This window comes from Tasmannia lanceolata, unplaced genomic scaffold (genome assembly GCF_043159265.1).
Source record: "Tasmannia lanceolata isolate RefF3 unplaced genomic scaffold, GAP_Taslan_0.1 ptg000008l, whole genome shotgun sequence".
Taxonomy (NCBI): Eukaryota; Viridiplantae; Streptophyta; class Magnoliopsida; order Canellales; family Winteraceae; genus Tasmannia; species Tasmannia lanceolata.
Window position 1 is genome coordinate 52,212,726 of NW_027518685.1, and position 23,017 is coordinate 52,235,742.

General features: G+C 39.7%; 1 protein-coding gene across 9 annotated transcripts in view; it reads right to left on the reverse strand.

The window, feature by feature from the left end:
- Nucleotides 1–23,017, reverse strand: part of LOC143885357 (DUF3754 family protein, putative (DUF3754)) — a 119,709-nt gene that overhangs the window by 18,659 nt on the left and 78,033 nt on the right. For 5 of the 9 annotated variants that reach the window (XM_077389493.1, XM_077389491.1, XM_077389486.1 and 2 more), the window contains 3 exons: nucleotides 16,375–16,503; nucleotides 16,164–16,208; nucleotides 10,805–10,884 (listed from right to left, as the gene is read on the reverse strand). The exons of 1 other annotated variant lie outside the window; for it this stretch is intronic. In XM_077389493.1, coding sequence (XP_077245608.1) covers nucleotides 10,805–10,884; nucleotides 16,164–16,208; nucleotides 16,375–16,503 — 254 coding nt within the window. The remainder of the gene's footprint in view (nucleotides 1–10,804; nucleotides 10,885–16,163; nucleotides 16,209–16,374; nucleotides 16,504–23,017) is intronic. 3 more of the 9 variants (XM_077389487.1, XM_077389489.1, XM_077389488.1) reach the window with 3 other exon arrangements.

Consider the following 23,017-nt stretch of genomic DNA (forward strand, 5'->3'; position numbering starts at 1 on the left):
GGTTCAAACCAAGCATTGAGGCGGGGATTCAGTTTAAAGTATATAAAGGAGATCGTATAAAGTTTTGGTTGGATCCATGGTGCTCTGGTGATCTGCTGGCGGTGCTTTTCCCCGTTTTGTTCTCAGTGGCTTTGCATAAAGAGGTGTTGGTGTGTGATTGTTTCGAGAGAATTAACAATACGGTGGTTTGGAATCCTTCGGTCAGAAGAAATTTCTTTGAGAGAGAACTACCGTTCATCAATCAAATGCTAAACCTACTTGAGGGGTGTTATATAAAAAAAAGTGGTCTGGATAAAAGGATATGGAAATGGGATTCATCTGGGCTTTTTTCCGTGAAATCCTTTTACTGCCAGTTGCTCCCTGTTGTTGGATCACATGCCTCTGCTGAGGCTTGGAAGTTTCATGGACCCCCATCGGTATCTTTCTTCAGCTGGGCCGTGTGTAATGGGAGGATTCAAACCATAGAGTTTCTAAGAAAAAGGGGTATGTGCCTGGTGGACCATTGTTCGCTTTATTTGGAAGATGGAGAATCGATTGATCACCTTTTTATCCATTGCAAGGTAACGAGGGAGGTGTGGGGTTTCATTCTGGAAAAGTTTGGTATTTTATGGGTCTTTCCAAAGTCTCTAGCAGATCTATTCTCGAGTTGGGATTTCGTGCCCTGGAAAAATAAAGGAAAGGTGCTGTGGAGATTATGTTTAATTACCTTGTGGTGGGTCATATGGAAGGAAAGAAATCAAAGAGTTTTCGAAGGAGTAGCTAAGTCATCGTCCTGGCTATTTAACAAAATTATCGCCTTGGTTATTTTTTGGGTGAAGAGCATCCCTCTGCTCAAATTTGTATCAGCATTCGATCTGTGGGAGGGGTGGAGCATTGTGTGCGATGAAGGTTTGAGGCGAGAGAAGAGAAGTCAAAAATGGGAAGCTCCTCCTGAAGGTTTCAGTAAATTAAATTCTGATGGGTTCTACTTGGGTAATCCGGGACCAGCTGGGGTTGGATGACTATGTCGGGATTATCAAGGGGAGGTTTCGTGGGCTTTTGCAGGTCCCATTAGAAGATGTGACTCATCTGAAGCTGAAGTTCGGGCGGCATATCAGGGAATAAAGCACCTGAGTGCTGAAGCTTATGACAGGGTGATTGTGGAAGGGGACTCTTCAAATGTTATTAGTTGGTTATTGGGGAAAGTGGTTCCCCCGTGGAGATTCCTTAGTTACTTTGAGGAAATTTCTGATCTCATTTCAGGGGCGTCTATGGTTTTTAAGCATGTTCGTCGGGAAGCAAATGGCGAGGCGGATTCTCTCGCTCGATCTGGAGTACACAAAGAGGGGTTGGAGTGGTTTGATTTCCTCCCCCCGTGAGAAGTTTTGGCTCTGTTTTCCATTGAATTTTTGTTGTCCCTTGCTGTTTTTTCCCTTTTGTAATTCTGGTGACCTTCTTGGTTCCCTTCTTCAATATATATTGCCATTTCAAAAAAAAAAAAAATGTCACCCGTTTGTGACCTGTTCTCTGACTGGTTAGGATTTCAGCATGGTGACCTGTCTCTTTCCGAGCATTTCAATTCGTATCAGGCTCTTTGCAAGCAGTTGGATTTGCTTATGCCCTTTACTACCGATCAAGTTGTTCTTAAGAGCCGCCAGGATGAATGGCGCGTCGTTTGATATCTGGATTCTTTAGGGCCTGATTTCTTGCATTTCCTCCAGCAGATTTTTGGTTCTGGTAGCTTACCATCACTTCATGAGGCATTTTCTTGGGTTCAGGGTATGAGGGCTCCTCCGACCACAAATACTACTCTTGATAGCTCTGCCCTTGTTACCTCTTATGGTACTGATCCTGGCCGTGGTAGTCGTGGTAGTTGGGGTCGTGGTCGGGGTCGCGATCTCCCTGGTCGAGGCCATGGTCGGGAATCTTGGAATGGTCGTGGGTCTCACTTTTGTACCCACTGTCGGTTGGAGGGACACAACATTGATTACTGTTATGACTTGAACCCAGAGCTTTGTCCTTCGAAGCCTACTGCTTCAGTTGCTACATCTGATTGCCCTGGTTCTTCTCTTGCTACTCCTGTCCATGTACTGCCTCCTGATCAGATGGTAGTCAGCCGTGCTGAATACGAGGACCTTGTGCGCCTAAGTGATAGAGGCAACTACTGCCACCTTTGCCCAGCCAGGTAGCTTATCTTGTTTATTGATTCAGGGGCGTCGCATCATATGACTAGTAATCTTCAACTTCTAACCTCTTTCGAGGCGGCACCTTCTAATGCGCCTCATATTGTTACATTAGCAGATGGGACCACATCACCAGTCTCTGGAGTCGGTGTGGTGCCTCTCTCTAGTGGTTTTTCATTGTCTTTTGTCCTTTATGTTCCGTCTTTTCAAGTTAACCTATTATCTGTGCGTCACTTGACACAAACTTTGATGTGCTCTGTTTCATTCTTTCCTTCTTATTGCATTTTTCAGGATCTGAAGACTAAGACAAGGATTGGCTTGGGCAGTGAGATGGGAGGATTATATGACCTGGACTTCGTACCTACTGGGGCTGCACTTCGTACTTCTGTCGACGCTTATCAGTGGCATTGTCGTCTGGGTCATCCTCCTGCAGACAAATTACAGAAATCTCCCTTTATCACTAAGTATATTGAGTCGTTTTCATGTGAGTCCTATGAGTTGGCAAAGCACCATCGAGTGTCTTTTCCTTCGCGTGGTGGTCAATGGTCGTCCCGACCGTTTGAACTTATTCATTCTGATGTATGGGGACCTGCACAAACTACTTTTTATGGTTATCGGTATTTTGTTATATTTGTTGATGATTTTTCTCATACTACATGGTTGTTTCTTCTCAAAGAACGTTCTGATGTGTTTAATGCCTATTGTAGTTTTTATTTTGAAATTGAAAATTAGTTTAAATGTTCTATCTCTTATTTATGCACTGATAATGCCAAGGAGTACTTTTCTCGTAGTAGTGGTTTCACACGGTTCTTTGACTCTCGAGGTATTATTCATCAGTTTTCTTGTGCCTATTCTTCGCAGCGAAATGGGGTTGCCGAGCGTAAAATCAGGTACCTTTTAGATATGACTCGCACACTCATATTTCAAATGCGAGTACCGAAGGTCTATTAGGGTGATGCCGTATTCACGGCATGTTTTCTAGGGAATCGCCTACAATCTTCTGTACTTTCTAGTCAGACCCCCTTCTCCATCCTATATCCTCTCGGTAATGCTTTCCCATTACTACCTCATGTATTTGGCTGTACTTGGTTTGTTCACAAGTTAGCTCCAGGACTAGATAAGTTGGACCCTCGTTCTGAGAAATGCATCTTTTTGGGTTACTCTCAAACTAAAAAAGGATACAAATGCTATAGTCCTCGCCTGCGCAAAACATTTGTTTCGGCTGAATTTTCATTCTTTGAGGATACTCCTTATTTTTCTGATTCTCAGGTTATTATGGCTGAGCAGCCAAGTTTATTTTTCCCTCTGCCAGAATCTGATGTAAGTACCCCTACTCCTAGTTCCTCTTCTGCCAAGCCTATCACGGATTCTTCCTCAGCAGAGCTTCTGAAAGATTCTCCAAAAGTTCCTGCTTTGCCGATGACGAAAGTGTACAGCCGTGGTCCCAAACAGGTATTTCAGCCTCCATCTCCTCCACAAGTCAACCCTCCTTCTATGTCTGATGATTAATGTTCAGGTAATCCTATTATTATCTCTGACTCCCCGGTTGCAAGTCGTACTCGTTCTCGTACGACTGCTCATCCAATTTCAAAATTTGTATCTTATGATCATCTTTCACCCAATTTCGATCTTTTGTTTCCAGTGTTTCTTCCTTTTCTATTCCGAAATCTGTTGCAGAGGCGTTGGCTCATCCTGGCTGGAAGGCAGCAATGGATGCTAAGATGGATGCCCTACACTCAAATAGCACATGGCATCTTGTTTCCTTACCTTCTAGTGCGCAAGCAGTTGGCTGTCGTTGGGTATTTGCTATTAAATATTAGCCTGATGGGACCATTGAGCGTCTCAAAGCGAGACTCGTTGCTAAAGGTTATACTCAGACATTTGGTGTTGATTACCAGGGGACTTTCTCTCCGGTTGCAAAAATACCCTCCGTCCGAGTGTTAATTTCTATTGCAGTTAATCGTGGTTGGCCACTCTATCAGTTGGAAGTGAAAAATGCCTTCCTACATGGCGACCTTACTGAGGAAGTGTATATGGAGCAGCCTCCTAGGTATCTTGTTCACGGGGAGATTGGTTCATCAGTGTGTCGCCTTAGGAAAGCTATATATGGGTTGAAGCAATCTCCGAGGGCATGGTTTGGTCGTTTTAGTAGTGAAGTTATGCATTTTGGCATGAAACAGTGCTCAGTTGATCATTCGGTGTTTAGCCATAACTCCAGCACATGGAATGTTTTCTTGATTGTTTATATCGATGACATCGTCATTACTGGAAATGATAAAGATGGGATACAGACATTGAAGATCTTCCTTCTGGAAGAATTTGCGACAAAGAACTTAGGTCTTCTCAGATATTTTCTTAGAATTGAAGTTGCTCACTCTAAACATGGTCTTTCCCTATCACAAAGGAAGTACACTTTAGATATTTTAGAGGAGACATGCTCCATGGGAATAAAACCAGCATCTATTCCTATGGACCCAAATGTAAGACTCCTTCCTGAACAAGGAGAGTTATTTGAGGATCCTGGTAAAGGAGATTAGTGGGAAAGTTGAATTATTTGACTGTTACCTGACCTGATATTTCATATGTTGTAGGAGTGGTCAACTAGTTTATGAGTTCTTCTTACACATCTCATTGGGCTGCAGTACTTCAGATTATTCGATACTTGAAAGGCATGCCGGGAAAAGGATTATGTTTTAGGAAAAATGGACATGAAATAGTAGAAGGATTCACAGATGTTGATTGGGCTGGTTCTCAAGCGGACAGGAGACAACGACTGGTAATTGTACTTTTGTTGGTGGTAATATTGTGTCTTGGAGAAGTAAAAAGCAAGATATTGTCTCCAAATCTAGTGCAGAAGCCGATTACAGAGCTATGTCATATACAACAGGAGAGTTAATTTGGCTACGTTCCTTCATGTCTGAAATTGGCTTTCCTCCTTCAGGACCGTCACGCTTGTATTGTGATATCAGGTCAGCCATTTCTATTGCCAACAATCCTGTTTTTTCACGAGCGAACCAAACATATTGAAGTGGATTGTCACTTCATTCGTCAGTGGATTCAAAGAGGAGAAATTAGCACCATGTTCACTAGGTCTGCCGATCAACTTGCAGATGTGTTCACCAAAGCTTTAGGACCTGCAAAATTGAAAGATGCATGGAACAAGCTAGGAATGTATGATATATACATTCCAGCTTGAGAGGCAGTGTTAGATGAATAAGGGCATTTATGTAACTTCACATTATTAAGTATATAAAATTGGGGCATGAGTTAGAGAGGCTGAACGAGTCTCTTCTCTCGTGGATTCCCTAGTTCTCTCTTCACACCTTCTTCTTCTTCTCCATTCTCCATGTGGATGTCTAACAGAATCAATTGACATGTTTAAGGCTTGTCTTGTGACCAAAGAATACACACATACACATGACAATGATTAGCAGGAGACATTTTCCTAGTCTCCTTACTTTTCAGTCTCTTTACCTTTTAGTCCTGCATATGTTTCATCTCATCCAGTTGAAGGGACATTATGGATGAGATGAGAGCTCCAGCGGAGAATGGTACATGGGACTTGGTAGATCTTCCCGGAGGAAAGAAACTAGTGTGATGCAAGTGGGCACTTACTATAAAGTATAAGCACGACGAATCAATTGACATGTTTAAGGCTTGTCTTGTGACCAAAGAATACTCACATACACATGACAATGATTAGCAGGAGACATTTGCACTAGTTTCCAAGGAGAATTCCATCATGGTTGGGCCTGTAGCTCAACGGTTGAGGCTTTGTTTCTGAAGCCTGAGGTCTCAGGTTTGATCCCAGCTTACCTAACAAAAAAAAAAGAATTCCATCATGGTGTTATTCTCCATTATTGCAAAACTGGATTGGTCTCTTCATCAATTAAATGTAAAACAACACCTCAGAGGAGGTCTATGTGCAGGACCATTAGGATTTTAGTTTCTAGGTGCACACGGGAAAGTTTGCAAGTTGATGACATCAATTTACATCCTCAAACGGTCACCATGAGTATGGTTTGAGAGGTTTAGTAATGTAGTAAAAAGTTTGGATGTTGGCAATACTAGGATACTGACACCTTGGTCGTTAAATGAACAACTCGAGGCATAGTTGCTCTAATCGTATATGTTGATGATATCGTGGTTACTGGGGATGATCATGCAAGTTGATGACATCAATTTACCTCCTCAAACGGTCACCATGAGTATGGTTTGAGAGGTTTAGTAATGTAGTAAAAAGTTTGGATGTTGGCAATACTAGGATACTGACACCATGGTCGTTAAATGAACAACTCTAGGCAAGTCGCATTACTTCATGTTACGCCCAAAATTGGTAACAAATAAGGCAGTGACGAAAGAGCTAATATGGCGAGTCCTAGTTGCTGAACTGGTCGAGGGGCTACATCCTGGAACACCCGGTCAGGCGACCAACCCGGAGTGGTAGCTCCGGATGGGCCCTTCGATGCTTAAGTCAGTAATGGGCACAAATATAGAAACCAAAGCTATGAATAGTAAGTTTTTTTGGGATTCGGTCCCCTACCTTTGAGCCTTGAGCTTTTGTTTGAAGGCGTGGTGGTACAGAATGCCGGTGGAGCTTCCTTTGTCCACCAATATCTTGTGTACTTCGAAATTGACGATAAGCATGGTGATTATCATGGCATCGTCATGGGCGAGAAGCAGTCCCTCCAAGCCCTTGTTGGACAAAGAGATGAATTGATTTGTTTTCTACTATTTATCAGGGAGGTGCACCGAGCTAACCCGCCTTGCGTAAGCTTCCTGCAGAGGACGACGTTCCTCCCGCCGTTAGGTCGCCGATTATGGTTTTAATGACCCCAGCAAGTTGTTGATGGTGTTCTTCTCTTCTTGGGCTACTCTGATCCTGTGGTCTTCGGGGACTTCTGGGGCTTGGAGATCGGTTTGGGATTCTGCGTTCTAGTGTTCTATGAGGACGGGCTTCCCTTTCTACAAAGTCTCTGAGGTACCCTCTTCTAATCAAATTCTCTATCTCCTCTTTCAAGTGTCGGCACTCGTCAGTGTCATGCCCATGATCTACATGGTATCGACAATATTTCGACTCATCTCTTTTACTCCCTTTTATCAGCAACTTCGGCGGCCATGACCATTTGAGGTACTGCTCATCTCGGATAGTCATGAGTATCTGACTTCTAGGAGTGTTGAGAGGAGTGTAGTCTTCTTCTCTTATTTGTGGGCTCCTATCCGGATCGGTTTCTTCCAGTTCAATCTTGTTCAGATGTATTTCTTCTTGTCTTTGCCCCCCGAGTGGAGTTGTATTCTCCCCACCTGGTGGTTGAATCGTTCCTTCTTGGATTTGCCCCCCGGGTGTAGTTGTAATCTCTGCACCAGGAGGTTGAATCGTTCCTTTCTGGCTTTGCCCCCTGGGTGTAGTTGTAATCTCTCCACCCAGAGGTTGAATTGTCTCATCTGTTTTTGAGGTGGCATTTTGTGCGGGTAAGGTACATTCAACAACGAAGTCTGCCAGTACTTAGGCCTTTATTGGTGGCCTTGGTAAGTACCGGATATCGAACTCACTGAGTTCTGCTGCCCACCTCACGAGTCGTCCTGAAGTGTCCGGCCTCTGGAGGATCTGTTTGGGCGGTTGATCAGTCATGACCTTGATCGTGTGTGCTTGAAAATATGGCCTCAGCTTTTGGGCCGCCATGATTAGAGCATACACCAACTTTTTCCACCTTCTGGTATCCAGTTCTAGCTTCACATAAATCCTTACTGACATAATAGATTGGTCTATGTTGATTGTGTTCTCCCCGAACCAATACTGCTGCCAACGCTAGCGGACTCATCGATAGGTACAAGACTAACTCTTCTCCGGCCTCCAGTTTGGTCAGCAATGGGGGAGGCTAGGTACCGTTTTAACTCTTCGAACGTTGCTTGGCATTCTGGTGTCCAGGGGGTAGTCTTGATTCCCTTGATTGCAGTTGGTCTCCTTTGACTTCCCCCACGCCCTTTGGCATCATGAATTTCATTTTCTGGTGGTAAGCTGATGCGACGGTGCGGAGGAGATTTTGCCCAGGTCTTCCCAAGATAGCGTTGTAGGCCGAGGTGGCCCTCATTACCAAGAAATTTACCATGGTGAAAGCTTGAAGAGGAGGCTCTCCCACAAGGATTGGAAATTCGATTTGTCCTTCAACTTTAACTACCACTCCTGAGAATCAGAACAAATATGAGTTTGCAGGCTTTAGGCGGTCGTCTCCTATCGGCATTTGCTTGAAGGCGTGGCAATAAAGGATATCCACAGAATTTCAATTGTCCACTAAGATCTTCTTTAACTCCCAATTAGCTACGAGCATGGTGATGACCAAAGTGTCGTCATGGGGAAGTATTAGATTGTCCAAATCTGCGTCCGAGAATCAGATATCATTTTCTACTTTCCTTTTCTTGTTGCAGGTATGGATGACATTAACCTGGCGGGCGTAGGCCTTGCGGGCTGCTGATGAGGTTACCAATCTCTCGTAGCCCCTGTTAGGGTAGTTGGAAAAGCTCTGCAAAGGAAGCCATCCGAAGCACTGTGAAGGAGCATCATGGCTCTGAACGCCTCCAAATGGTCTACTGGATCGGTGGTTCCATCGTATTGTTGAATTGGAGGCATCTTGAACCTTCTAGGTGTTGGTGCATACAGCACTCTGTCCGTGAAGGGAGGCCTGTTGGATAATGGCCTTAGAGTAGGTCGGTTGTGATCTTTGGCTAGTTCTTCAACTCGATGGTTTATCTCTTCGAATTTTCGCAGCACCTAATCAGTTCTTTTCTCCATTCGGCTAGTTTGTTTGTTTCTCCTTTCCACAGTGGGACTCGCTGCTGAATCCGAGTGACTTTCTGAGCTCTTTTGATGGTGCCGAGATTTTGCTTGGTCGGCACGGTCATCCTTAGCTCGGTGCCTGTGCGCCGAACGTGATCGGGACCGATGACGGTCATGAGGCTCTGTTCTTGCATGTCTTGTTCTAGAGTGATAGACTCGTCTAGAAGAGGAGTGGTGGGTCTGATCACGATGGAGAGGTACGGGTTCTTTCGCTGGGTGATTCAACCTTTCTTGTGGAGGTTGAGAAACCTGTGGGGGACGCTGTTGAGGGACTTGTTGGATCAAGTTCTTGTACTGATCGACGAGTATTGTCATCTGCTAGAAGAGGGTTTGATGTTGCTCGGGTGTAGGAGCTGAAGTGGGAGTAGGATGCTCTGCGTGAGCTGGGTTTCGCTTTGCTGGCGTTGGGGGACAACCACTTGCGACGCGATTCGTCCACTTTGAGGGGCGTGATGCGATGCTGGTTGTACTGCTCAAGCACTCTTCCGTCCTGCTAGTTTTCTTGAGACCTAGAAAGGATTTTAGTTCAGAAGTCCCACGGATGGCACCAATATGTTACGCCCAAAATTGGTAACCGATATGGCAGTGACGAAAGAGCTGATCTGGCGAGTCCTAGTTGCTGAACTGGTCGAGGGGCTACGTCCTGCACAGAGGAACACCCGGTCAGACGACCAACCCGGAGTGATAGCTCCGGATGGGCCCTCCGATGCTTAAGTTAGTAATGGGCACAAATATAGAAACCAAAGCTATGAATAGTAAGTTTTTTTGGGATTCGGTCCCTTACCTTAGAGTCTTAAGAGGCCTTTTATAGTGGAGTCTTGGGTGTTGGATTACCATTTTGCACTCGGGGACAGGTGCCGGCCTATTAGTGGATCAAACTTTACCCTTTCCTTCATGCCCTTGGACAGGTGCAAGATTGTGGTTGGACAAGGTTTACACTTGATCTTTCATTTTTTAGGCTGTGATGACCCTATTACCCCTTGTTGGGTGAGGAGCATGTGGGCTTGCCTTGGCGCCACTTGTTGATCTATGAATGGGGGATCTTTTTGACCCCATCACTTCATCGGAAATTGAAATAGCCCATTCCAAGAAGGGTATCTTCATTTCTCAGAGAAAATATAGATTTTACAGGAGACAATCAACCTTGGAGCAAAATCAGCAACGACATCCATTTAACATAATCACAGGCTAAGTGATTACGAAGGTGAGAGCTTGGTTGATGCTACTTATTTCCAAAGAATGTAGGTCAGATTGATTTACCTACCCCTTACTCGACATGATATTGCTTATGTTGTGACTGTGACTGTTGTCAGTCAGTTCATGCATACCCCCAGGACCTCACACTTGGATGCAGAATATTGCATCTTGAGGTATCTAAAGTCCTCACCTGGTATGGGGATGAGTGACATCTATGCACCAACTTGAGAGGAGTGTTGAGATTAGGGTATAAAAATTGAAAGATGGTGGTATTTATGTAATTTTTCCTATGTTTTGCTTTTGAGTGCAGTCTTGTGAATATGCATGTTGATTAAGATAAGGGGAGAGTGAGAATTTGACACTACTACTCTCTCCCGCCAAGATTTCTCTATCACTGTCCTCCCTTTATCACTTCCACTTCTTCTCTTCTCTTCTTTAATAACACACTCTATGGGAGAAGTCGCTAGTGGAGAGTAGCAGTGACGGTGTATCTCAAACAGTCAATTAAATGGGCAGTGCAATTTAGTAATAACTTCATAATCATATACATTGCGAACAAGGGTGCAGTACTATAGGTGGAACTTTAATAGAAAAAACTAGACATACTTACGGAGACGAAAGTATGTCCTCAAATTTGTAGTTTACAAAGTATGCCAACAGTCCCAATAGACTTGCAAGATCCAGGCGTACCTGTAAGGGAATTGCAATATTTTCAAGCAGAATACTAAAAAATCCTCTAAAGAATACCTCTTTTATTTATTAAAATATGTTTAGTTAATCTTCGAATAATCATTGCATGTATCAATGGTTAAGACTTCCATTGCTCTTTTAAGGCACAACAAAGGGTTTTGAGAATGTGATCAGGTGATTCATGAACTAGCCTCAGATTTCAAGTCAAGGACCAACAAAAGAACTACTCGCACTTAAACCTAATAGGAAAAGTCTATTGGCATGTATGCCAATGTATCTGAAAGATTAAATAAAATAACCATTGATTTATATAATTTTAAATAAATTTGTATGCATTTTATAGTTAAATACCGATGTATCGGTGGGAATTTAAGTTCTTTCCAACACTTTTAAAACGTCATTTCTTTTCTTCAGCATGCAAGGGCTAATGAGTGGTAATATCGTCTGATTACTAACTACGCATCGAAATTGTATGCCCAAAAACAAGGTTTTCTTTGTGTGTTAAGAAAAATAGTTGCTTCCAAAAGCTATAAAGCTTCTAAAGTTTGTACTAGGTGAGGCAAATTGAAGATTTCAATGCTTCATGGCCTCAAATAGTTGGTAAGATAGCAAAAAGTTCAATACTATTTTTTCCAACAAAGGTAGTCGTATTTTCAGCTTCGAAAATGCATTTGAGTGGGATACCAACAAACCAGGTTTTACAGAGTTTTTTTAAGCCGAAATTTATCTAGGGACCTCGAGTGGCACTTGAAAATTGGAAAATATCACTCTTAGAGTGTTACGGGAAAAGATTGGCCCAGACTGCTAGGATACTATCATACGTTTGAGCAGGGTAAGGCCCATGAAGCCTTCGAAGGTTCGTTGATGTAAAGATACTCAAAAGGTCTTCAATAAATATTCTCTAGGATAAGCAGCATATCCTGAGAGCATGTGGTTACCCATTATATGTGGTAAGGCAAAGCCCTAAAGCTCTTTTTGAAGAGGAAGCAAGTACAAGCTGTATAAAGTAGAAGTTATTGTCACTTTATACTCTATGCAATAGGGGTACAATAGTTATTTTCCACATTTCTATTCACTTGTAACATGTATACACCAGAAAGTGTTTTTATGTAACTTAACCTAATGTAAATAAAATTTAGAGAGTAAACCAGCGAAAGGCAGTCCATCTCTTTTCCCCCAAGTTCATGAAGTCTCTATCTTCTCCTATTTCTCTTCTTCCCTTTCCCCTACTTTCTTGTTTGTAATGGTATCAGAGACAAGAGAAATTCCAAGGCACCTTTTGGCTTACTTGTTATGGAGAGGATATTAAAGAATCCAAATATAAGAGGAAGGAGAGATTACATTCGTATTGACAGATCCGCAATGAGAAATCCAGCACTACGATCAGATCTTGTCCCTTTCGGTGAGAAACTTCATATCTTTGTAGATCTGGTCGCCTAACACACTTTGTGAGCTCTTTTATGGCTTTCAAACCTACTTTCGAAGGTTTCTGAAGAATTTTTGGGAAGAATCATTCACCCTAGAACTATTACAGATCAAGGGTGAGAAATAGATCTGATTTCTTTATAGAAAATTGAGAAGATCCTATGAAAATATCTTGTGACTAAAATTGATTTGTTGTGCTGATTTTAGTTGCTTATGAGATAAACGTGAGCCCTTAGTGAGGCTCCCTATGGTGGATTTATGGTTGCCATTTTGGAGATAATTTTTTTTCCAAAAAATAAGGATCGTTCTTCTCCCACTTTTGATGGAATTTGTGCTGCAGTAATTCTATTTCAGGAATCAGCATTTATAATTCCCCTGCTTCTCCCTTTTCTGTGACGTACTAGGGCGGGCTCTAGTGAGAGATTTGATTCCATTTTTGTTAAGTTCGGGAAAACCAACTATTCCCATTGGGAATCTTATTTTCGTGAATTCATTGAAGAAAAGGGGTATTGGGAATGTTAGATTGATTTAATAAACAACCATATTTCGAAAAGAAAATGGTTTAGTAGAAGATGAATAATGATAGGGTTATTACATGGATTTACATTTCAAGGGTGCCTTTTATAGCCCTAAATCTTTGACCATACCAGACATAAAAGCATGGTTTTAAATTTCCACTGACACCAACACAAAACAACCGATATATTTCTTTTTCCATCCCCACTGCAATGCAAACTCAAATCGAAACGCATACCAAAAAAAAATGTAAGTGTCTGAGTGGTGTACCATACTAATATGTGTTACATAATTATATTTATATAAATTACATTTGAAATACAGTGTATGTATCATGCATAAATATTTGTAGGAATTACATATGAAATGCGGTATGTACTGAATTATGAGACATGGATAATAGTGCATGTCACCAAGTGTTCAATGTTTCTAAACCATTATGGCCGGGGTTTTTGCTTATGTGGTTGTTTTTTGGTGTGTATCTGTCCTTATTCTAGCACTTTCTGAAGTTCATCCTAAATGTACATCATTTGCATACGTTTCCGTGATTTTACAGAATTTTCACTGAAATTTCTACCTGAAATCAACATGTTTTCATCCCCGTTACGACCGAAACCGAACACATGCCGAAACCGAAACCTGAAACCTTGCATGTAAGGAAATGTGAGACTATTTGGAAAAGATCCATCAACAAGCTAAATAAGCTATTATTATTTTTTTGATGGGTAAGCTGGGGTTAGGCAAGACCCCTACCAGATTTCAATAAGAAAAAATAAGAATTACGATCCTGGGTAACAGACTACAGATGAGTCATTGATTACAATATAAACAAGCTAAACAAGCTATTCTCTTGTGAGGAGCCGAGGAGAGATGGCATCTCTTAATACTTTTAGGGTAATAAGGATATTCAACAAGCTATGCTCTTGCTAGCAGAGATGTCCACCCTTTTTACTCTCATTTTGTGGTCTCCCGTGAGTCCACTTTTGTTTTTAGGTGGAAATTTTAAATGTATTATGAAAATTGTTATTCTTATAATTTCCCATACTTATAACTTTGTTATAGGAATTATTTCATTTTCTTTTGACCAAAATGGGGCATGGAGGTAAGCTTAGAAAATTAGATCAGAAAACTTGCAATTTTTTGAAGCTTTCATTAAAGTGAAGACTTGGTGGATTTGTTGCTTGTTCTTCAACATTTTGGGTAATATTAATTCGGATTTTATAATTAATTTGCTCATCTCTTGGACCCCTTCTTCTTCTCTTCTATTTGGTATTTGATTACGCAAAGTAAGGATTTTCTCCTTTGTTTATGTCAAATGGAATAAGAGCACGACTCTTTCTTGTGGGAAGATTAGAAAATTAGTTGCATGGAGGTAAGCTTAGAAAATTAGATCAGAAAACTTGCAACTTATTGATGCTTTCATTAAAGTGAAGACTTGGTGGATTCGTTGCTTGTTCTTCAACATTTTGGGTAATATTAATTCTGATTTTATAATTAATTTTGCTCATCTCTTGGACCCGTTCTTCTTCTCTTCTATTTGGTATTTGATTACGCAAACTAAGGGTTACCGTTAGTCATTTCTCCTTTGTTTATGTCAAATGGAATCAGAGCACGACTCTTTCTTGTGGGAAGATTCATTAGTGATTTCAACGCTGCTTGAAGAAGACATAGCCATGGCCAAGGAAACCAGCCTTTTGATATCCAAGGAGTAGAAATGAAAGTAATCTGAAGAGAAGTGGAGAAACTCACCCAGTGTCAAGCACGCTTTGAACGTCAATCTCAACCTTAGAAGCACAAAGCAGGTGCGGAGGAGGGAGCGGGGGCGGGGAAGCATGGGTTTAGAAGAGTCTAAGTTTGGGAGCACCACGGAGAGCGTGTATGTAATATTTTCTTTATATATCTTTCAAAATTCAAGTACATAAAAAATAGTAGTTTCTAACCATTTTTAATAGTATCTTTCAAAATTTAAGTACATCAAATAGCAATAATTTCTAACCATCTTCACCATATTCATTTGTGTGTACTCGTTCCTCGTGCCTTCTGAAGATGCATACGCCTTTGTGCTTGCTCCAATGAAGTACTTTAAAGAGTTGGAGGAGTTTGATGTAAGGAAGTTGGTGATGGTGGGACCTATGGAAAAATAGAAATAGGCTGGGAGTATCACGGGAGCAGTTCCCATCTCTTTGGGGTCACGCTCCCTGGAAGCTCCTTCCTAAGGAGCACCGAATTGAGGTTCCGAAGTGGGAGCGGCACCCCAACGGAAGATTCCTGCTTCTAAGATCTCAACATGAAGATCATGATGGGTCTGATGGAGATTACAGTCCATTTCATGATCATGATTCATGGAGAGTTACATCAAGAGGGAAGAAAAAATTACCAAAGAAAGTATCTGCAAAATGAAGGTATGAATTTCAAAATTTATTTGCTGGAGTTTCATGAAAAAATGAACAGAACGAGTTAATTGATTGGAAAACTTTTGGAAAGCATCTTTCAATTCAAAGAAGTTCCACAAAAAATCAAAAGATGAAATTACTTCCCATTAAGATGAAGGGATATGCCCCCGCTTGGTGGGAGAAACTTAAATTATTTATTTTAAATTTCCACCAAAACGACACAAAATGACTGAAATGTTTCTGTTTATATCACCACCGAAATGCATTCGAAAACCGAAACTATAAGTGTCTTGATAGTATACTATATCAGATATAACGGTTCTTCTTCTTGGATGCTATCCCCAATGAAGGTGGAGGCCAAAGAAGAAACCAAAAGAAAGGATGAAGAGACCAAGGATCAGATACCATGTTAACATTAAGAACCTTCATCCACAAGAGTTAAAAAGAGGAAGAGAAGAACTAGGAGGATGAAGGAGAAGAAGGAAGGGTATAAGAGAAAAGAAAGAAGAGAGAATTCATGTGAACTGATCTCCCCAAACTCACAATCTTATGCTTTTACAGTATCCTCGTAACAATAATTAGAAGGGGTGATGTTAGGCTAAGTCATAAATATCGTTCTCAGAAATATATTGGTAAGGGAAAGTCTCGGATATATATATATATATATATATATATATATATATATATATATATATATATATTATTTTTTTGGGTTTATAACGGGAAAAACAATAAAAATAAAATTGTTTAAAAAATATATAATTTAAAAAAAATATAATTCAATATAATGGGGACATGACAAAGCTATTGTTGCAAGCATAAAAGAAACACAACAATATTTTTCATGCATCATATTACAACCAAACAATTTTTATATAGATACCAATTTCAGGTGACGACGGTAAAGCCTAATAACCTCAACTGCCATAATATTCAAATTCATACCGTGTCTAGGATTCTAAAGGAAAGCTTTTTGTGTGGAAAAATAACCTGCAAGAAATTGAAAAAAAAATGTGATGTTTATATGAAAACAATTAATGCATTTCAACAAAATCATTACGAGAAGAAAAGAAAACGATCAATGATGAGAACTGTAAAAAGTAATGCCCTAATTCTTAGGACTATTTGGCATTGAAATTGATACAAGTTAATTTACGGGAAGGTCGGGAATAGGGATTCTCTTGTAGATCTTCATTTGCAAGGAAGGAAATTTAGCTTTGTCTTCATTTTCCCTTGGACCCATTTCCTCAGTAAAAAGCAGAATTAATTCTTCAAAAGCTGGCTCCTGATCAAGAATAACTTGAAAGTTAAATTATATTTCTAAGAATGTGGACATCGAAAGGGTTTAGTATCAAATATTTATAATAGTCCAACAGAAAGATTTAGCTCTTTAAATGTAGGTGTTGATGCTAATAACTTTAGAGCATAAGTTTATCTCCAAACAACACAAAATTACTAAAAAAATGTGAGACGATTATTAGGGGAGGGCATTCGCAAAAGATTGTAACAAATCCGACTTCTGCATTAAATAACCCATATGAGTTCTATTAGAACATTATGTAGGTCTACATCTAAATATTGGGTTAACCTTCAATTCTAAATGATACTTCCAGTTCCTTTCAGATGGTTACAAAAATCGCATATAGATCTCAATTTTGTGCAGGCTCCTAATATATCTCCAATAGAAGGATTGAAATCGAAAGTGAAGAGGGGTAGTTACGCTTGGCTTGAGTTAGCTTCCAGATGTCTTCAAACAAAGCGTATTTTGCTTTATGCATATATAAATACCAGGGAATGAATAGTCAAATAATGTTACAAACACTTGTGCAGGTTCAAGGTATTATGTTGGACACATTTATATACAGATAGACAAGATACCACACGGATACTAATGTTTATTGAATAAATAATCATGCATCAAATATATGACACTCTTGCCAAATAACTACCACACTCATTATTTGTTACTATTGCATGTTTGCAATTTAAATTTTGAGTATGTAAGTCTTATAATCAATATATTATTAGTTTTGTTAAAGTATAAAAGATTTAATAACACCTTCTCCAACAGCTTAAGCTTTTGGGGTAACTGGTAGTTTCACATGGTACCAGAGCAAAGGTCCTCGGTTGAAACCTCCCTGATAGTAAAAATCCACATGCAATGACAAACCCAAAAAAGGGGCCACATGTGCCACGTGTAAGTGAAACCTAAAAAAAGAGGGGCTAGGGCCCCACACATGAGTGGCAGTGTTAAAATACAAAAGATTTAATAACACCTTCTCCAACACTATAACCTTTTGGAGTAACTGGTAGTTTAACAAGTTCTTTATTAGTTAAATCTAGTTATGTTTTATAATTTCCCATTTATTTATATCATGGCATGTATCAAAATCTAAGGACATGTTGACTCATATCTCCATTTCTTGATTCCTTAAACAAGCAACATAGATTTCAATAGATACTTTTGAAAACTACCTAATGTTTGACAAGTACATAGTTCTTACATAGTTCTACGGGTTGATCTCTAGAGCTAATTCGACATTCCAAAAGAGGCAATTATCATCTGAAAAATGATCCTCCAAAAAGAGGTCTTCAAATTTTGAATCGTAATAAGATAATCAAAAGAGGGCGAGCCTTGGCGCAACAGTAAGGTTGCTCCATTGTGACCTGGTGGTCACGGGTTCGAGTCATGAAAACAGCCTATCTGCAAAGCAGGGGTAAGACTGCTTACATCTAGCCCTCCCCAGACCCCGCAGTGGCGGGAGCCTCGTGCACTGGGCCGCCCTTTTTTTAGTAAGATAATCCAAGCTGCCTCAATACTAGCATTGGGACACAAGAAAAACAATTGAGTTCATTTTAGACCCTAGGCACGACTTTCAAGTAAGACATTTACAAAACCATATTTACATTGCAAAATATCACACAAAATAAGAAATTTGAAATTTTTGAACAAATTTACCCTAATTTGAATCAAACTCAGCTAATTTTAAGGTACAGATAATGTTCCAAAGTCCTAATCAGTCATTTACGTAAAAGATGATAATTTGAAAAAATAGGATGTTTCGGAAAAGTTTCATGTTAATCACTTAATTGTCAAGAAAACTGAGCCATTTATATTTACTGAGAAATTGGAATTGAAATTAAAAACTCCATCCCGTCTCACATGATGAAAATTAATATTTTAAAGAAAAAAGGCAAGGAGGGGGATTTTAAGGAAACAAGGCAAGGAGCGGAAACAAAGGAAACAGGTATGAAATTACTTTGGAGTGAACATGATGAATCTGCCATGTGCTGGGGGGAAATCAAGAAACAGACATGCCAAATGGGTCGGTCAAATATTGGTTTTCCTTTTAAATTTTTAGCAGTATAGCATATTCATTTTAGTTATTGTGTACTCTCGCACATTAGGGTAATTTGGGATCTTACAATTTCTCATTTATGGGTGGCATACAATGAAATTATGTAGAAGCTTCATACATCATAAAAAGATCATGGTGCAAGGAATGACCAAGCTCTTTTCCCGTCTTCCATCTCAAAAAGTCCTCTTTTTTATCCCTCCATCTTATATATTTCATGGTATCATCTCTAAATCCTAAAGCAATCAAGGGATTTCACGCTTGTCTTCATGATATTATTGGCAAGTTGGGCATGTGTAATCCCGATAGTCCAGTTAGAGGAAGAGTGTGGAAGAATAAAGACTGGGTCCCATCATTTGTAAAGCCACAAGAGGAAAGGGGGAGTTATTTAAGTCGCAGTTTTTCTCTTTAAAAGGGGGGTATTTTTGTTTCTTTATCTTTTCCCTGGATAATATGTATTTAAGTGTTTTGCAACAACAAGAACTACTCCGTTCCCCTCCTCCTCTCCTCCCTTCTTCCGCTACTCCATCTCTTCATCTTTTCCTCTTCTTGTGACTTCTTTTTTTTTCTTCTATATTATTTCAGCCTTGATTTATATTATTCGTGGGTAGCAAAACTCGCTATCAAAATCCCACAACAGTTACCCTTGAAATGTGATCATGAAATGTTAACTTTCATAAGGAGACTTCTACAATGTGCTTGCAACTGATCTACCTCTATCAGTGTCTAATTTACCGATACCTTTACCTATTCACGTGTGGTCCACTACAGAAATGAGACTTGACTGATCTACCCGTACCTTCCAATCGACAAGTTGTTCTTGTACCTCATCCATGGGATTATATCACTTATGTTCGCCGTAGACAGCAAGGTCTTCATCCTCTCACGCCACCACCTATCTTCCATACAAGATGCTCCATGTATATCTATCTCTTCTTCTAATATTCCAGTTATTTCAGTTGAACCCTATAGTTTCCGATCTTGATCTTCTAATTGCTGTACGTAAAGGGGTGTGTGGATGTGTAAAGGCACATCCTCTTGCCAAATATTTGTCCTATCATTTTGTATCTCCTTATAGGATATTTCTTACTGTGGTTGACTCGGGCTTCATTGCACACACCATTCATTCTGCACCTAATAACCCTGCCTGGAAAGCAGCAATTGTTGAGGATATGGAGGCACTTTAGTGCAACTAAGGTTTCAGGTTTCAGTTTTGGTATGCTTTTCGGTCATAACAGAAATGAAAACATGTCAGTTTTTTCATGAAAATTTCTTTGGAAAATGCGTAAACTCATGGAAGCGTATGGAAACATATGCAAATGATGGACATGTAAGATGGAACTTCAGGAACTGCAAGAATAGGCACAAATACTCATTTCAAAAAAAATAAAAATAAATACAATGATGCAGCACATACTAGTACAATATAACACTAATATACCAATGGTTTTGGTTTCAGTATGTGTTTCAATTTTGGTATGTGTTTTGATTAGGATGGAAACAAAATTATTTCAGTTTTTTTGTCTTTTTTTATGAAAACTTAAAATCGTGAGCGTAATTACACTTAGAATCCGGTTTCTCCTCCCGCTTGGAAAGAACCCTGTTGGGTGAATATAGGTCTTTGATGTGAAGCATTGCTGTGATGGTAGTGTTTAGAGGTGTAAGGTATGGTCTTGGCTAAAATGCCACTTTTGTTCATGTGGCTATGTTGGCATCAGTTCAGGTCTTTTTGATCAATGCCAACCAAGGTTGGCTTCTTCACCAGCTTGATGTAAAGAATGCCTTTCTCACAAAGGAGGTATACATGACTCTGCCCCCTGGTTCCTTGCTTCAAGGAGACAATGGGAAGGAGTGTCGCCTTCATAAATCTATCTATGGTATGAAGCAGTCACCACGAACTTGGTTTCACTGTTTCACCAGAGTTATACATACGTGACATGGGCCAATGCCAATTTTATCTGGCTGAACGATCCTATTAGTTTAAGTTGATGACATTATTCTCACTAGGGAGGATACTGCCGTCATCACCCATGTAAAAGGGGAGCTTGGTTGGATTCTTGAAGTAAAAGATTTGGGTAGCATGAAGTTCTTTTTGGGTCTTGAGATCCAAAGGGATATTTATATCTCAGAAAAAATATGCCCTTGATCTCTTGAAGGATGTTGAAATGATGGGATACAAACCATCTAGATCTCCGATCGATCGAAGCTCTCTCCATGCTAGTGAGGGGAGCTAATTTCTGATCCTCAGGAGTACACGCGTCTTCTAGATCGTCTTATCTACTAGATGGTTACTTGACTAGCGATCACCATTGCCATCAGCATGGTTAGTCAGTTCATGCATGCTCCTCACTCTCCTCACCTTGCTGCAGTGCATTGGATCCTCCTACGCTTCAGCAAATCCATCCCTGGTTGTGGACTTGTGTATATCGACAGCATAGTCACATGGATTTCTCAGCTGATGCAGATGCAGAATCGGTCCGCCAGTGACTACTTCACATCTGAATATTGTGGCTTCCTAGGGGGCAATTTAGTTACATGGATGAGCAAGAAACAAGTAGTTGTTTAAGAAACAAGTAGTTGTTTCTCACTCCAGTGCTAAGCAAAATACAGGGAAGCATCTCATGGAGTTTGTGAGCTTTTGTGGCTTCGTTCCCCATTCTCTGAGCTAAGATTTCATATAGTAGATGTTCACTTTATCCCGGAAAAGATCTTCAATGGGTACTTGGTACTTTCTTATGTTCCCTCATTTGCATCAACTGGAAAATATCTTTACTAAGGCTGTAGCGTCTACTCTTCTAAAGGATAATAGTATCAAGCTGGGAATATCGAATTTATATGGACAAGCTTGAGGAGGAGTGTTGTAATGTGTTGTACTATGTCATATGTAAATTTGGTATGATGTTAATGATGTAATAGTTTGTTTTGTTCTATTTATTGTTCGCTCTCATTAAGGATAGTTTGGCTATTGTAATGATGAATGCTTACATAGGGCAAAGGAGACTCATTCTCTCCTTATGCTCTTCACACCACATTTCCTTTTACCTTCTTTACTCGCTCTTCTGCATTCTTTTTCCCCTATTCACTATTAACCACCATGCATCAGTACTAGAGCATCTGATCAGTTGATTTGTGCTTCTTTTTTTTCCCTTTTTTCCTCTTTTCTCCTTTATGTTTGTATTTTTTTTCCCTTTAGTGTCTAAAATCTAGTGGATAGATTCTCCTCTCCTAGGATTTTCCTCTTTGCAGCATGTTGTCCTCCATGGAGTGTGGCCTATGCCCTGTGAAGATTCATGGCTGTATAGTGCTTCCCGGTAATGATTTGTGGTTTGTTCTTCACCTTCTCCTTTTTTTGCTCCTCCATTCTTTTTCTTCCTTCTCGTATTATGCAACTAACAATTGGAAATATGCTGGATCTTGTTTTCAATCACCTTTTCATTTTATTTTTAATAACTGGTAAGATCCTCTCCCTTGATTTTACCTTTATGTTTTTCATTTTCTTTTTCCCTTTCCTATTTTTATTTTGGTTTGACTTGAACATCTTGGTCATGGAGCTTTTGCTCTGCCAATTTAATAAATCTTCACCATTATAAAAATGGAATGATCCTCCTTTAATTTTAGGATTCCACAATCTAAGTGGAATTTTTTAAGGCAATGCAAAGCTATGATACTTGGATGCTTGTGCAAGTGCAACATATCATATATGACACTTACCGATACCAAAACTTGAACTCAGATACTTCCTGGATATTTCTATTTTTCAAAATAACTACGACGTTCCAAACAAATGTTTCTCTTTTTCAATTAACCATAATACCCATACTTGTTAGTGACACATATTTGCGATTGTACTTTTGATTTTTGAACATGTGATTTATATATATACAATTCATATGTTTCTCTCTTGGAATTAACCATAATACTCATACTAATTATTATTAATAACACATATTTTCGATTATACTTTTGAACATGTGATTCATATAGATGATATTTTAAATTTACTGTTAGTTCCATCTTATAAGTTAAATCTAGTTAGGTCTTATGATATTTTATGTATACTAGTCTTGTGTCTTATATCATAGTATGGGACATCCTAGAATTCGGAAAATACCTACTTGTATCTTCGTTCCCATGTTTTTACTTTTTACCCATCTCTGTAACTGTACCCAAGGTTTTAAATTTCAGTTTCGGTTTCACTCAACATGGAAATGAAAACATATCGATTTCGGTGTTAATTTCAGTGGAAATCTTGTAAAATCACCGAAATATGGAAACATATGCAAATGATGGAATTTTAAGATGAAATTTTAGGAAATACTAGAATAAGGACAAATATGCACTTGTAAACCATCACATAAGCAAGAAATCCATCCATAATAGTTAACAACATAACACCTAGTGATATGCGTTGTCGGACGTTTCTAGAATAGTAAAGTGAATTCT